This window comes from Pan paniscus, chromosome 11, assembly GCF_029289425.2.
Source record: "Pan paniscus chromosome 11, NHGRI_mPanPan1-v2.0_pri, whole genome shotgun sequence".
NCBI lineage: Eukaryota > Metazoa > Chordata > Mammalia > Primates > Hominidae > Pan > Pan paniscus.
In genome coordinates this window covers 39,118,130-39,134,936 of record NC_073260.2, presented here as the reverse complement: position 1 = coordinate 39,134,936, position 16,807 = coordinate 39,118,130, and the positions used below count along the sequence as shown (strand labels likewise).

The 16,807-nt window shown below is 37.0% G+C and overlaps 1 protein-coding gene across 3 annotated transcripts in view; it reads right to left on the bottom strand.

Moving 5' to 3' along the window:
* TEX10 (testis expressed 10) overlaps positions 1 to 16,807 on the bottom strand; it is a 50,955-nt gene that overhangs the window by 16,945 nt on the left and 17,203 nt on the right. For all 3 annotated transcript variants that reach the window (XM_003820639.4, XM_055117811.1, XM_055117809.1), the window contains exons 6-11: positions 10,883 to 11,121; positions 10,092 to 10,227; positions 8,739 to 8,914; positions 7,249 to 7,426; positions 2,638 to 2,726; positions 1,216 to 1,349 (exon numbers count right to left, since the gene is read on the bottom strand). In XM_003820639.4, coding sequence (XP_003820687.1) covers positions 1,216 to 1,349; positions 2,638 to 2,726; positions 7,249 to 7,426; positions 8,739 to 8,914; positions 10,092 to 10,227; positions 10,883 to 11,121 — 952 coding nt within the window. The remainder of the gene's footprint in view (positions 1 to 1,215; positions 1,350 to 2,637; positions 2,727 to 7,248; positions 7,427 to 8,738; positions 8,915 to 10,091; positions 10,228 to 10,882; positions 11,122 to 16,807) is intronic.

Here is a 16,807-nt window from a genome sequence, read left to right as displayed (position 1 = left end):
GGAGTAGTGGCGGGCGCCTGTAATCCCAGCTACTCAGGAGGCTAAGGCAGGAGAATCGCTTAAACCCGGGAGACGGAGGTTGCAGTGAGCCGAGACAGCACCAATGCACTCCAGCCTGGGCGACAAAAGCGAGACTCCATCTCAAAAAAACAAAAAACACCAAACCAAACCCCAAAACAGTAACAAAAAACTTTTTAAAGTCAGTAGTTAATTAATTTAGACTTGTGGTTTTAATTTCAAGTTTCATTAAGTAGTACTAAAACATAAGATTTCCCATATTTATATCTTTAATTTATTAAATATCTCTAAGATTTACTTCAATTATTTGTGAAGGTTTGTCAGAAAACTGAAGTATTGGACAAATACTATTATGGTTATTTAAGAAAATAAAAAAATTAGGTTTGTAAAAGGAATAAAATTAAATCAAAGTCCTCTTTTAAATGTTTAAATTCACTTAAAAAATAAGACTTGTAGGCCGGGTGTGGTGGCTCACGCCTGTAATCCCAGCACTTTGGGAGGCTGAGGCTGGTGGATCACCTAAGGTCAGGAGTTCGAGACCAGCCTGGCCAACATAGTGAAACCCCGTCTCTACTAAAAATACAAAAAATTAGCCAGGTGCAGTGGTGCCTGCCTGTAATCCCAGCTACTTGGGAGGCTGAGGCAGGAGAATCACTTAAACCTGGGAGGTGGAGGTTGCAGCGAGCAGAGATTGCACCATTGCACTCTAACCTGGGCAACAAGAGCAAAACTCTGTCTCAAAAAAATAAAATAAAATAAAATAAAAAATAAGACTTGTAAACCAAACTTCAAAACTTAAAGAATTTGGGTTTTAAATTTAATTTTAATAAGTTACATAGTAATTCTTAAAACCAAAGGAACTGGTGAATAATCTACCATTTAAAAAGTCACCTTCAAGGATACCAACTCTTACTTAAGTCTTATCCTTCAAAACCTCAAATTCTTACTCTTTCATAATGCTTTCCTCTTTTAAAAAGATGGATCTATCATTCAAATTGCTGATTTGTTCTGTTCTAGTGGCATAATTTATAAAGAATGTTTCCCTTTTCAAACGTACTTCTCCCGTCCAAGATTATAAGCACTTTAAACAAGTATCTTTGAAAAGATCTCACACAAGGCAACTCATATATAGTAACTATTGCTGGTTGATGAACTGAATTTTAATAATTATTAGTTTCTTTTTAAATGAACTATTACCTCTGTTACATCCCAGTGGTGTAAAAATTGATCCAAATCTGTAAGGTAGAGAAGCACAGGGGAAAGCTGTGTCTGGATGACATGAGGAACTCCTCGAAGGCTCTGAAGCCAAGTCAACTCCTCTTTCGAAAACCCTAATTCAGGTAACAAAGAAAGCCAATTTAAAAAAAAAAACAAACAAAAAAAAACAGTGACTTTCTTAAAAAACAGAGATGACATATGCCTTCAAGTGAACATTCTTTAAGCTACCTTGTTTTCTCTGAGCTTCTGCATTTCATGCTATATTTTAAAAAATAAAATGCTAGCAATGAAGACAGTTAAATTCATATAATTATATAAAAGATGTGATCAGACCCAATCTATAATATAGCAAGAAACAGGTTTTACCACTTCTACTAGGGTTTTGACAATTTTACTTAGAGTGAAAGGCATAATCTTTCCAATTAATGGTAGGTTTAAAAAAGCAAATGAGCAAGTAAAAGCAGTAATATACTCCTACATATATATCAAATGCTTTAGGTTCTTAGATAATAGACCTTCAAATGTTTCAAAACTACTCCATTCCCCTAGGTGTTTTTACTTTGACAATACATGTATAGTTCATTCAACAATTTCTAGTTCCCCTTACCACCTCTATTTACACTTGGCCTAACCTACACAAACAAGCTGCCAAAGTCACTCCTGAAAGGTAGTTCTCAAAATGATCAGAATACCACTGATGTGGCCCAACCCTATCTACCTTGATGTTCAAATCACTATACTTCTGTAAGCACGACCTAAAGAGGCATCATCTAGTTTGATAGCCATGTCATAGTACTGACTCCCAATGAGCTTTCTAAAATCACTAAAAACTTTCTGACAACTACTATTAAAACACACAGCCTCTCCCACCTCAAATGTATACATTCATAAATATACAGTAAACATATAGGAGCTTACATTTATCTTCTGAAGTATTTATCTTGCTAGATTCAGCATAGTATTGGATCTGTCAAGTTCTTTTTGGATCCTGACACTATATTAACTCTCCTAATTTCAAGTCTTCAGAAAATTTCAAAGAATCCTATCATTATCCAAGTATAAAATGAAAATATTCAAATAATACATTTAAAATAATAGTAGTAGTACATCAAACTTAAAAATACAATAACGTGACATTCAAATAATGCTCAGGGTTTTGATACTCATACTATAAGAGATTTAAAGACAAATCATCCATCCTCCTGCCTCAGAAGCCTAACAGTGTATGTAGGTTAGAAATATTCTTTCGATTTCCAGTTACTAATCACAAAAATCACTCCAAGATAGAATATTTATCATCTTCAAAACTGAACCAAACTGATAAAATGGCAAATCTTAGAAGGAGAACTGTGATTCATATTAGGTTTTTTCTTTTTTAATCTGGCAAGTGAATGTGGTTACCTGTAAGTGTGGAAAATAAGAAGCTGAAATAGTCTACATCACTCATCAACCAGTCTTTAGCTGAATACTTCCACCCAGAAAATGATGATCTATAAAAAACAAAGGGAGAACTATTACCAGAAGTGACCAACTTGACAGACTTGTCAAAGGTAGCACAGTATATAACCATTGTTCTTTACTGAAAACAAGTTTGATTTAGTAGCTTAAAATAAAACCCATAGTATGCCTTGTATTAATTTCATATCCAAGGGCTCAAGTACCCTAGTATGAAAGTTTGAAATTCAAACATATTAATACAAACTTTCATTAAAAAGCATACTTGATCAACATATATAGTACAACAGAAAATTTCCATCCCATCTGAAAATCAGACTCTAAGGAGCCAAGATGAAGTTTTGCTTTTCAGTAGTAGGTTCAGCTGCTATGTATTTACTATTTGATTTTTATAGTCTTACCCTCAGCAAATGAGTTATGTTTAAACAAGCTTCAGCTTCCTACATAACTAAGCAAAAGTATCTTAATTAGGCAAAGAAAACTTATCTTTAAAGCCACTATAAGGCAACTATGTGTTCTTATTCTTAGTAAAGTTGTAACTAGGTCTATTTCACAATAGTGCAGCTAAGGTATTGGCAGAGGACTCAAAAGGAATAGCTAAATGTAAAGCAGCTTCCCATTAAATGAGGATTATTTGGTTCCTCCTATGAGATCAGTTTCTAGTGTCTCCTTTAAAAATTCCCTTCAAGGTAAGGCTAGGAAGAAAACAGATGTCAATCATGGGTATTGCAAAAAGGCTGAGAATAATCAGACAAACTGATACTAAAAATTTTTATCACAGACAACTGAATAAATATCAAACAAAATTAGGAACTTCTAATTCACCTATAAGTACTTAGTAATTTTTTTACTGTTATAATAATTGCATTTATATTTATTTATATATATATTTTGGGGGGCGATGGAGTTTCTCTTGTTGCCCAGGCTGGAGTGCAATGGCATGATCTCAGCTCACTGCAACCTCCACCTCCTGGGTTCAAACGATTCTCCTGCTTCAGCCTCCTGAGTAGCTGGGATTATAGACGTGCACCAACACACCCAGCTAATTTCTGTATTTTTAGTAGAGATGGGGTTTCACCATGTTGACCAGGCTGGTCTCAAACCCTTGACCTCAGGTGATCCACCCGCCTCGGTCTCCCAGAGTTCTGGGATTACAGGTGTGAGCCACTGCACCCAGCCTTATTAATATTCTTAAGGAGGGGACAGGCATAAAATAATGAAAACACTCTTCTTGAGTGTCATTCCCAGGTGATAAGCAAAGGTCTATGGGGACAATAGCACATGCTAAGGGGGTTATAAAAAGCACAGATGCTCAACACAAAGAAGTACAAAATAGTGGTTGAAAAACAAACTATTATCTTCTTGACCTCAATGAAAACAGGGAGCAATTGTGCCATCCAGTGGCCAAAAGGGGCAGCAAATTTATTTAACAGCCTATTTAAAATTCTGACCCTGTGAAAAGTGATAAATGACAAGCAATATATCATACTGTCTTTAAAACTATGAAAACCATATATACTTTCCAAGCCTGAACACTTCTGTGAGTAAAAGGGGGTGCTGGCGCTGATTATGCTGGGCCAAAAGGAGTAAAATGGAACTGTTCCTGGCAGACCAGGTCATATGTTCACCCTATTTAAAACCCAAGCCAAACTTCTTGGTGCAAGCCAATTTCTCCTTCCTCAGAGATTTTATCTAACACCACGGAGCATCTTTCTGTATTTATGCTTTCTGTTCCCCCAATCTGGCTATAAATAAACTGGGGTAGAGGGGTAAGAACTGAGAAAAGGCCACTGGATATTATTATGAAACACCACAAGTAGAATGGTATGAGGAAAACATCAGATTGTAAAAAAACTATAACTGGTTGGTAAAAAGGTAGAGAGAGCAATTCTAAACACATTTTTTAAAAGCTGAGAGAAAATAAACATGAATGATTTCTAGCTGATGGGTTTTTAACACATGGAATCCTTGCTTAGGTGGTACATGTCCTGCCATTAGACAAATGCTTTAATAGAGACAGCAAGGTATCAGAACTACAAAAATTGAGCTAAACTTGATCTCACAGACCAATTAGTGTGATAAGATAAAAATCAGAAATGAGTAAAGGAGTATTGCAGAAAAATCAATCTGGCAACAGTGTACAGGATGCATAGGACTGAGAAGCAACATTGTAAGAGTATAAGTGGGAAATAATTTAAAAGTTGACTATTTTATAGTCATGGTCAAGAAGAGGAGCTATTTTGAATAAAAAACTAAAGATATGAAGTAACCCAACATATGTCTGAATGAACTAACCGTCAGTCTTTTTTTTAAAAGATGGAGTCTCCTTCTGTCACCCAGGGTAGAGTGCAGCGGCACGATCTCAGCTCACTACAACCTCCGCCTCCTGGGTTCAAGGAATTCTCCTGCCTCAGCCTCCTGAGTAGCTGGGGTTACATGCATGAGCCGCCATGCCCAGCTAATTTTTGTATTTTTAATAGAGATGGGGTTTCACCACGTTGGCCAGGCTGGTCTCAAACTCCTGACCTCAAGTGATCTGCCTGCCTCAGCCTCTCATAGTGCTGGGATTTACAGGTATGAGCCACTGCGCCCGGCTAGTCTTATTATGACCCTATGAAAAGTGATAAAATGATGGTGCTATGGGCTCAAGAAGGCTGAAAAGTCCTAATTTTGTATTCTTTTTAAAAAGGGACTACTTTAGATGGGAATAATATACCTACATAGAGAGAAGTCTACTAATGGACTCTGTACAAATACTAAAAAGCAAAATTTAATTTGGTAGACTTTTAACTACAATGACAATCATTTAAATATGAGTCTGTGTTATCAGTATTTGTAAAATTAATATATTTTCCCAATTCTCGCCACTCATCGCCACAAAAAAAGCAAAAAAACCGCAAGATTTTTAAAAAATCCTTGACAAAAGTTATTAAACATAAGTGAACAGATGTTGATGAAGACATTAAATGCATCTTCCAAGGAGAATCAATTTCAAGAAACATTCAAGGGGTGATTTAACGGAACTGAATATAAGTTATATCTGAGGAACAGAGTGCCCTCTACTGGAAGTCAAATAAAAAACAAGCTCTTAAGTTACGGAAAAATTTTTTTAAAAATTTAACTTTTAAAAGGCCTAGCATTTTGCTTACACAAAACAAAGTGCAGTTTTTTAATATCTAAAAAGAAAAAAACATGGGAAACTAATCAATATTTAAAATTCTTAAAAAATATGTCCAGGCCCCTCTAATGTGCATATACAAGGAAGAAATAAACCTAAAATTTTTAAATACAAACAATATTTTATTTATATGTTTTTCTCTGTTTTGGTAAAAGGCAAGTTTATTGTCAGTTATGAAGCACACTTCCAGTGACCAGAGTCAAATATCTGTCCTATACTGGTATGAAGAAAGTCTATTAAGAGTAAGCTACTCTTACCTACCTGAGATAGGGGATCTATACAAGAAAAGTTTTCAACTACAGCCTAGATTTCTATTTCTGCCTAAAACCACATCAGACCCTACCCACAACCAGTAATACTGCTGAATACTAAAATACTATGACTGAAGATATATACATGAGGATACTTCCAACATGAGCAACATAAAACCTTTCAGAGTTTCAGAGTAAAATGGCACAGCCGCTATGGAAAATGGCATGTAGTGCTAGCTACTTTGGAGGCCAAGGAGGGAGGATCTCCTGAGCCCAAGAGTTCAAAGCTGCAGTGAGCTATGATCATGCCACTTGCACTCTAATCTGGGCAACAGAGTGAGAACTTGTCTCTTGAAATATTAAAACTTTCTTTTTTTTGAGACAGAGTCTCACTCTGTCGCCCAGACTGGAGTGCAGTGGTGCCATCTTGACTCACTGCAACCTCCACCTCCCGGGTTCAAGCAATTCTCCTGCCTCAGCCTCCTGAGTAGCTGGGACTATAGGCATGCACCATCATGCCCAGCTAATTTTTGTATTTATAGCAGAGATGGGGTTTCACCATGCTGGCCAGGCTGGTCTTGAACTCCTGACCTCGTGATCTGCCCACCTCGGCCTCCCAAAATGCTGGGATTACAGGCATGAGCCACTACGCCTGGCAAAACTTTTCAAGAAAGGTTAAAATGGTAAATTTTATGTTATGTTTATTATACCACCAGGAAAAAAAAAAGTGAGAGATTACAAGTGATTCCTGGTCTCAGTACACAAGCTTGTTTAATTCACCAGCTACATTAAATTCTGAGCTCTCTGAAGAAAAGGTCTATACTGCAATTCCATAACAACAAAGGTTTGAAGTACGACACCATCACCTACCAATAAATCCCTTACTACACACACTTTTGATAATTCTATTTCAACCCTTATTCCAAGCTATCTACAAAAGTCATTAAACAAGTAACTTGAAACAGTCTTACTCTTGTGTACTCTACCTAGTGATACAGTTTTAATTGTTGCATTAAGAGTAAATGAAAGTAGTGTATGCGACTTCAAAAGGCTTCCATAATTCACAAATTACCAGTAAAAGGGGAAAAAGATGATACACTTAAAATACAGCTCACTTGAGCATGCTACCTCATGTGCAGTATCCCGATAAGCATGGCAGCCAAACTTGAACTGAGTCTTCCCATAATACAGCAACGACTTAACCGAGAAAGCAAATCAGCAGGCAGACTGGGTAGGAAATATACAAGCTGAACCAAACGCTGCTGAGAGTCTGCAGGGAGCACCACCACAGCACCTTCTTGTGGATCTAGTGAGGTGGACAGACATATTAAAAACAACTATAAAAGACATGCAAACCAGAGATTAATAAAGCAGATCAATGACTTCCATTGAATTATGGGCTAACATTTTATGCTGAATTTTATGAATATCAATTACATAAAAGCATAATTATATTAATATCATAAAACACATATGTATGGCTTGTTAAGCTACTGCATAAAATAAAACACCAAACATAATTTAAAGATTTAATATACAAGTGTCTTGTTAGAAATAAAAACTTTCAGGGGGGTAATAAGGAAAAGAGATTGAATGCAAAGTAAACAAGCAATTTTGCTAAACAGTGACAATTACATCAACCTGACTTAAAGCAAAAGACTTTGTTTGCTGTGTGTATATATATATATACCTACAGATATATGACCAATATTGAAAAATACATATTTAAAACTACACCCACAAAAGGTGGAAACCACTCAAATGTTCATCACCAGACAAATGGATAAATACCAGTGACATATCCATACAACAAAATACTACTCAACAATAAAAAGGAATAAAGTATTGATACTTGTTACAACACAGACAAATCTTGAAAATATTATGCTAAGTGAAACAAGCCAGACACAAAAGGCCCCATGTTATGTAATTCCAAAATATCCATGATAGGCAAATCCATATAGACAGAAAGTAGATGAGTGATTTCCAGGGGCTGGGGGAAGAAAGGAATAAGGATGAACTTCCAATCAGTACAAGTTTCTTTCTGGGGTGATAAAAATGTTTTAGAATTAGACAGTGGTGATAGTTGCACAACCTTAGGAATATATTTTTAAAAATTCATTGAACTGTACGTTGTAAAATGGTGAATTTTATAGTATGTGAATTATATTTCAATAAATAATTATATGCATACATACATCCCAGTTATGTTTTAATAATTTTGCTTAAAATATTAGTTAAGTCAGTCCTAGATGAACAAAGAATATATGAAAGTCATACGAGATATTCACTATGATTAAATAAGTAATAAAGATATGTCTTGCCATCAGAGCTTCAAAGGAATTTTTAAGTATCAGATTAGTTTTGAATTTATGAATAGCAAGTGGTTTGAAAGACAATTTAAGAATGCAATAAGCATCAACAATCATTAACCTTCTATATTCTAATAAATATTGAAAATGAATTTACTGTCTGATGTTTTGTTTTGGCAATTTAACTATGGTATTACTAATTCAGACTAAGGGAAAGGCAAAACTACAGAGCTCCCCTTAAAAACTTCTTTTGTATATCAGGGTGGATCAATGACTACCCACACCATTAAACAAATGAACTCTTACCATAAATTCGGAGGGCAGTAGCTTGTAAACTTTTTAGTAATTCTTTATTTGCTCGTGCTGCAGCGGTATGAATGATATCGATAAGCTGTGTAGAGAGCTCAGGATTTCGGGAGCCAAGATGAGCAAGTTGCAACGGTAAGCCAGCCAGCCAACGGGATAACACTTTACTGCGATATCTTAGAAAGGCCAAAGAAGAATAAAATGTAATACTCAAAGACAAGGGAAATAAATTTAAACAAAAAAAAAAATTTTTTTTAACTTAAATATATCACAAAGTGACTAATTATGTATCCATAATACCACATTTATTCATTTAAACATTTGAGAACCTACAAGATGCCAGCATCATTTTCCAAGGCTTTACCCACTAAATTAATGTTAACTGGGGCAGTATCTAAATTGTATTTTTATTTTGAAGGATAAAGACACTTAACTATTTATCCTAATCGGTGTTATTATACTATATTAACAAATGTACACATTCACCATAAGTTGCTCCCATACAAAATAGCTTCAAACTTGTACTATTTTTATTTCTTTAGAATACTTGCTGGAGTGTAAATGTCTTGAATAACAGTGAACATTTTCACTAGGTCCCCTGAAAGGTTGGTGATTCTATCATGGACTTTGCTGTCAAGATAGACCTGAACTTAAGTCTCAGCTCTGCTATACATTAGCTACATAATACTCACCAATTTATTTATTTTCTGCTTCCTTCTGTAAAATGGAAGCTAACAGTATCCACCTCACAGTAGCAGTATGAAGATTACTGAGATTATGTAAAGTAACTTGGCTTAAAGTAAATACCAGAATACGTTACAACAACTACCTATATATGTTGAGGTATCCCAAATCTGTATCTTCCTCTCAAACATTTCTGACTATGCCAAATAAACCTCAAACTCACCTTATTGAAAAATTCCTTAGTCCACTCTTTTGTTGTCTCTCTCTGATTGCACTAAACTAAGCCAGAAACTTTCTCATCTTCTATTGCCCTCACTCTTATCCCATATGCCTCAATATGTCACTAATGGCTAGAGATTCAACCTCCGTAATTTTTATGGGAGGGGAAGAGAAAGGGCTGAGGTTGTTCCAACTGTCCCTTAGCTATAAGTGGACAGGTAGAAATGCATGCCTAAGCAGTATTTTATCTGTTCAGATATGGGTATAAAGTTTACTGGCACTATTACGTATGCATCTTTTAAAATTTTATACCATTTCTTAAATGCAAACAAGTAGGATTAAAAAGAATGAACTTCTCCAAAGATTTAATCTCTCTAAAATTATTTAAATACTTAGACTACAGAAAAACTCAGCAAGAGAAAAAAGAAAGGAAAAATAACAAGATTTTACCTGAATCTACAAGATCTCAGTTCTTCTGTCTGATAGATTTTACTGAAAAACTTCAATAACAAAGTCCGAACTGGAAGGATAAGGCCCCTCTGCTGATATAATGTATAAACTGCCTTAATAAGAGTCTCTGTGTCCTCTACAAACAGAAAGAAAACAACTTGCATATGAATCAAAAAATGTTTAACAGCCCCCAAATTCCTCTGAATGCACCGAAGTACTTTACTTTCTTCCTATGGCAAAGCCAATTTTAGCCACAAATTGACAACTACCATTGAAGTCCTATAGCAATGGCCTAATAAAAAAGTCAAACCAATCAGTAGTTACAGTATAAATTTTCTTAACAACAAACCTAGGAATGACAAAAACCAGAATATTAGAAAGGCGATTTAGATGGGAACCAAATAGGAAAATTTTGTTTTAAAATCAAAGAATTAGTAAGTCACTCTAAAACTGACTTAATATAACTTAACCTCAAGTTAGAAAAAAGGTAAAGAGACAGGGAAGATTCATGCCATATCAATCAAGGGAAAAAGTTCTCAAGTTCTAGCCAAACTAGATCAGAAGAGGGTAGAAATCTTTATCAATCTGCTTCAGAATGGACCTACCCACTTAGAGATATTCTGAGCCATAAACAATTTCAGTGTTCAAGTAGACAGTAGCTACCTTTTATGGCTTGAATACAATTAGCCTGACTACATGGAATGTTTACAAGCCATCATTTCAAAGCTAGACCTTAAGATAGCACATGTAAGAGCTCCACTCTTAAATAAGGGCAAAGTAGCATCACCTACCTCTGTTTGGCTGTATTTGCATTAACCTCCAGGATACTCCCAGCAATCTGTTCAGTTGCTTACTATTTAGCCTAGAGCCATCTTCAAGGGTCTCTGTTACAAATTTCCTTATCATTTCTATCCAACTGCAATCCTTCTGCAAAGTTGACGCATTTGCCAGGGAGACCATGATATCAGACAGTGTTAAATTCAGTAAGAGATGATCTATGTTATTGGAGAGAACTGTGCAATGCTTGATGCTAGAAACAAAGACACACACATCTATAAAGCATTACGTCTACCATGCCTGCTTCATTAGAATACTTAAAATAATCAATGGAGTTTTAAAAAATTCCCTTCTAGAATTAATAGATGGCCAAGAAGATAGGTGCATAGGCAAGACTTAGGCCACAGTTCTATAAATAAACCATTTCATTATGGAATCAGAGTTGTTAAGAAGGTACAGAGTGTATACAGCTCAATTCATTACTCAAGGTGCTATTCACACAAAATGTAAATGCCCTTATAATATTGCCTGGGAACTTGAAAAATAAGACTTAAAAACCCTGACACACCTGATTTAAGGCAGATACTTATATTTGGATGGAAATCACAGTAGATCTTGGCTCTGCTTTTAACTAATCATCTGACTTAAAAGAATCACTAGTCTTTCCTGGCCATAACTTTCTCACATGTGAAATAAGGAGACATACCCCGGTAAGCACTGATTTGAAACAATTTTATAATTCACATATTAATATCAGTTTATTCACTCTAGCCAAACAAAACACAATTTCAAAAAATCTAAAATAAAATATTTTAATAAAAACAAAATTTGCAACTTAGAACATACTCATTTCAGACTGTGGTATATTCAACAGCAGAGCTTCTTTCTTTCATGTTTAGAAAAACATAAAAGCTGGCTGGGTGTGGTGGCCCATGCCTGTAATCCCAGTGTTTTGGGAGGATGAACTGGGAAGACTGCTTGAGGCCAAGAGTTGGAGACTAGCCTGGAAAACACAGCGAGACCCCATCTCTACAAAAAATGAAAGTAAAATTAAGGCCAGGCATGGGAGCTCACGCCCATAATCCCAGCACTTTGAGAAGCCGAGGCAGGTGGATCACCTGAGGTCAGGAGTTCAAGACCACCCTGACCAACATGGTTAAACTCTGTCTCTACTAAATACAAAAAAAAATTAGCCGGGTGTGGTGGCACATGCCTGTAATCCCAGCTACTTGGGAGGCTGAGGCAGGAGAATCACTTGAACCCAGGAGGCGGAGTTTGCAGTGAGCCAAGATTGCGCCATTGCACTCCAACCTGGGCAACAGGAGTGAAACTCCATCTCAAAAAAATAAATAAATAAAAATAAAATAAGCCAGGCATGCTGGCAAGTGCCTGTAGTCCTAGCTACTCAGGAGGCCAAGGCAGGAGCATCACTTAAGCCCAGGAGTTTGAGGTTACAGTGAGCTATGATCACACAACTGCACTCCAACCTGGGCAACAAAGAGAGACCCTATCACTAAAAAACAGAAAAGAAACATGTAAATTTGACTAAAGCCATAAATACCTCAAGCCAATCAATTTTAAAGGAAAAGATTAATCCTAGTTAGTCTTGAGCAAGGGCACAGTAGTGAGGAACCACAAATACATGAGAAGGGAAATAAAAGAAATCTGGCATTATCAAGTATCAAATGTAAGAACCGGAACGACAAATGAGCCTGGAAAGGTAAAATCAAACCAGGTTACAAAGAGCCAGAGGCTAAAGACATCAAAATTAATTGTGTAAGCAAGGGAATAACATGGTTGCAAGCTTCTTTCAGAGACATGATTGTGTGGATACGAAAGGGACAATGAGTTACAGCCTATAAACAAAGAAGCAGCACTCCAGACAAGAGATGGCAAGTCCAAGAACCAGGGTCAATACTGGTATGAACTGGGAGAAGGAGAGCATTTACAAAGAAGAAAAATTAGCCAGATTTGAAATATGCTTAAATATATACAAATATGTGAGTCTGAAGATGGTGGAGACAGGAGGAGTAATCATTAAGGGTTCTAACAGTAGTGACTAAATTCAGAGATGATGAAGAAAAAGGGGCAGAGAGATCTAGAAATTAATTCTACGTTGGATATGTTGAGCCTAAAGTATCATAATCAAATCCAGACGGAGATGGCCAACAGATAATTCAATGTACAAGTCTGACACTGGAAGAAGTCTGAGCTATTTAATAGAAATTACCCATATGACTGCTCCTAGCTGCAAAGAAAGCTGGGAAATCTGTTTTTTATTTTGTGTAGTGATACATTCAGATGAAAATTAAGAATCCTATCATTAAGAAAAGAGACAGTAAACACTGGGATAGACTTGCAACATTTCTTCCCCACAGGTAGAGCTTTGGAAAATTTACCCTAAGTTTATCTCAGGCAGCATAATCTATTACAATCCGGAAAGTCTCAATGGACATCTGCAAACTTGGGAGAGTTCCTTCTGCTCCTCCAATAACATATACAGAAATTTCAAAGACTAAATATACCAACCAACAATTCTAGGAGGAAGGCAGATCTCTGATGAAACTTTAACTTCCAGTAAAGGTAGTATAGGTAATTATAATATTGCTGAAAACAGGCTGGGCGCAGTGGCTCACGCCTGTAATCCCAACACTCTGGGAGGCCGAGGTGGGCAGATCACGAGGTCAGGAGATCGAGACCATCATGGCTAACACGGTGAAACCCCACCTCTACTAAAAATATAAAAAATTAGCCGGGCGCAGTGGCAGGCACCTGTAGTCCCAGCTACTCAGGAGGCTGAGCCAGGAGAATAGCGTGAACCCGGGAGGTGGAGCTTGCAGTGAGCCGAGATCATGCCACTGCACTCCGGCCTGGGTGACAAAGCGAAACTCCATCTCAAAAAAAAAAAAAAATTGCTGAAAATAACTAGAAGTGCAAGATTCCAGCACTCAAGGTTTAGTCCTGAGGGCTACTGCCAGTTCCAAAGAAAAAAGCTGCAAAACTAAGGCAACCTTTTAGTGGCCCCACAAGAAAAGAAAGTCAAAAGTCAAAGCCTAGGGCCTACCAAGACATTCCTACCTGTTTTTTGTTTTTTTGTTTTTTGTTTTTGAGACAGAGTGTTGCTCTGTCACCCAGGCTGGAGTGCAGTGGCACGATCCTCCCACCTCGGCCTCCTGGGTAGCTGGGATTACAGGAACATGCCACCACACCCAGCTAATTTTGTATTTTTAGTAGAGATGGGGCTTCACCATGTTGTCCAGGCTGGTCTGTAACTCCTGACCTCAAGTGATCCACCCGCCTCGGCCTCCAAAAGGGCTGGGATTACAGGTGTGAGCCACTGTGCCCGGACAACATCCCTACCTTAAGCTTGGCCCTTAAAGGTTTCTCTCCCAGGAAAGTAAAAATAACTCAAGATAAACCTGAATCCTAGTTCTGCATCATTCTAGCAGTTTAAGGAATAATTCTTCCTAAACTAATCTATAGATAGATTCAACACAATCCAAATCAAATTTCTAGCAAGCTATTTTGTAATTGTTGACAAAATGATTCTGAAGTCTATATGGAAAGGTCAAAGACCCAGAATACCAAACATAAGACTAAAGCAAAACAAGCTGGGCATGGTGGCTCATGCCTGTAATCCCAACACTTTGGGAGGCTAAGGCGGGAGGATCCCTTGAGCCCAGTTCAAAATCAGCCTGGACAACATAAGAAGACCCCATCATAAAAAAAAAAAAAAAAAAAACACACAACAAAAAAATACACTAAAGCAAAACAAAGCTGGAAGACTCACACTCCCCATTTTCAAGACTCCCAATAAAGCTACAATAAGCAAGATAAGATGGTATTGGTGAAACAATAAACATACATAAATTAATGGAACACAGTCCCAAAACGGACCCATGAAAATAGTCAACTGAACTTTGACAAATGAGCAAAGGAAATTTAATGGATAAAGTACAGTCTTTCCAATGAACGGTGATAGAACAACTGGAAAGAATTCTAGAATTGAAAAATAAAAAATGAAAATTCAATGGACTTATGTTTGACTACAACTGAATACAACTAAAGAATTAAAAACTGGAAGAGATAAAAGATTAAAAAATAGGTGGAGGATTCAGTAAGTAGATGTAACATGCATTAAATTGGTCTTGAAAGGGAAGAAGAGAAATTGGCAAATGTTTAAAAGATAATACGTTTTTCAGAAGCGATGAAAAGACATTTCATTCAAGATTCAAGATCTCAGATATCCACTAAATCCCAAGCAGAATAAACAGAAAAGAAAACCACACCTGGATACATCATTGTGAAACTGCAGAAAATGAAAGACAAGAAGAAAAACTTTAGGGGGAAAAAAAAAACACAGATAACTCTTAAAGTATCAACAGTTAAGACTCATAGCTGACTTCTTAACAATAGAAACCAGGACACAGTAAAATATTATTGTCAGTGTGCTCAAAGAAAATAACTGCCGAATCTATAATATTAACCCTGCTAAAACATTCTTCAGAAATGCGAGAGAAATACATTTTTATGCGGGGAGAAAAAAACGAACTAAAGAAGACTCTAAATGATCCCAGGGAGGACTGAGATACATGAAAAACATGAAGAGCAAAAAGGTAGTAAATCTAAGGACAGAATTCACAGTGGTAGACAGAAGTTTACTGAAGTATCAATTTTTGCTTGAAAGCTCAAATTTTATCATTGGCAACAAATGCCATTTGTTTTCCTGGAACTGAAAGGCTCATTTTGTTCTTTTTTTTTTTTTTTTTCCTGAGACAGAGTCTCACTCTGTCACCCAGGCCAGAGTACAGTGGCACTATCTTGGCTCACTGCAACCTCCACCTCTGGGCTTCAAGTGATTCTCCCACCTCAGGCTCCCAAGTATCAGGGGTTACACTTGGCTGATTTTTGTATTTTTAGTAAAGACAGGGTTTCGCCACGTTGGCCAGGCCAGTCTCGAACCCTTGACCCCAGGTGATCTGCCCACCTTTGCCTCCCAAAGTGCTGGGATTACAGGCGTGAGTCACCGCGCCTGGCCAGTCACTTTGTTCATTTTTGTGAAAACATGTGCCAAACACCCAAATCTGAATAACCACAGTTTGTCAGTCATTTTTTTTCAAGTTAAAATCTAGTCCATTCCAGGAAAATACAAGTAAGAAATTCCCACAGGGCTATTTCCTTGAGACAATCATAGTTCTTTGATATGCAGCAGAAATGTTTTATGTACACTTCCCATTCATCACACAGAATATTAAAAATATGCGTTCTCAAGGGTCAAGACTTTTTTTTTCTTTTTGGAGAAGTCTCGCTCTGTCGCCCAGGCTGGAGGGCAGTGGTGTGATCTCGGCTCACTGCAACCTTCATCTTCAGGGATCAAGCAATTTTCCTGCCTCAGCCTCCTGAGTATCTGGGACTACAGGCACCCGCCACCATGCCCAGCTAATTTTTTGTATTTTTGGTAGAGATGGGTTTCACCGTGTTAGCCAGGATGGTCTAGGTCTCCTGACCTCATGGTCCGCTGCCTCAGCCTCCCAAAAGTGCTGGGATTACAGGTGTGAGCCACCACACCCGGACAAGGGTCATGACTTAATACAATTACTTATGTTTACTGCTTATTCAGGACCTTCTTAAGTGAAACTGGCTTGTTTTTTTTTAAACTGTGAGTGTATGGTGGTAAAGAATACATGTCTACTAGTATAGTTTGGTGCCACTGCCTTAATTCAGCCTAAGATACTAACAGTTTTACCCACCATTGCTTTCGTATCATTAGTGCAAATGTCAAAACAATGAAAAATGCAAAGCATGTCCTCTTTTTTTTGAGATAGATGGTGATGATCACACAATATTGTGAAAGTACTTAATGCCACTGAACTGTACACTTAAAAAGTGGTTTAAATGGTTAATGTTATATATATTTTACCCCAATAAAAATAAATTAT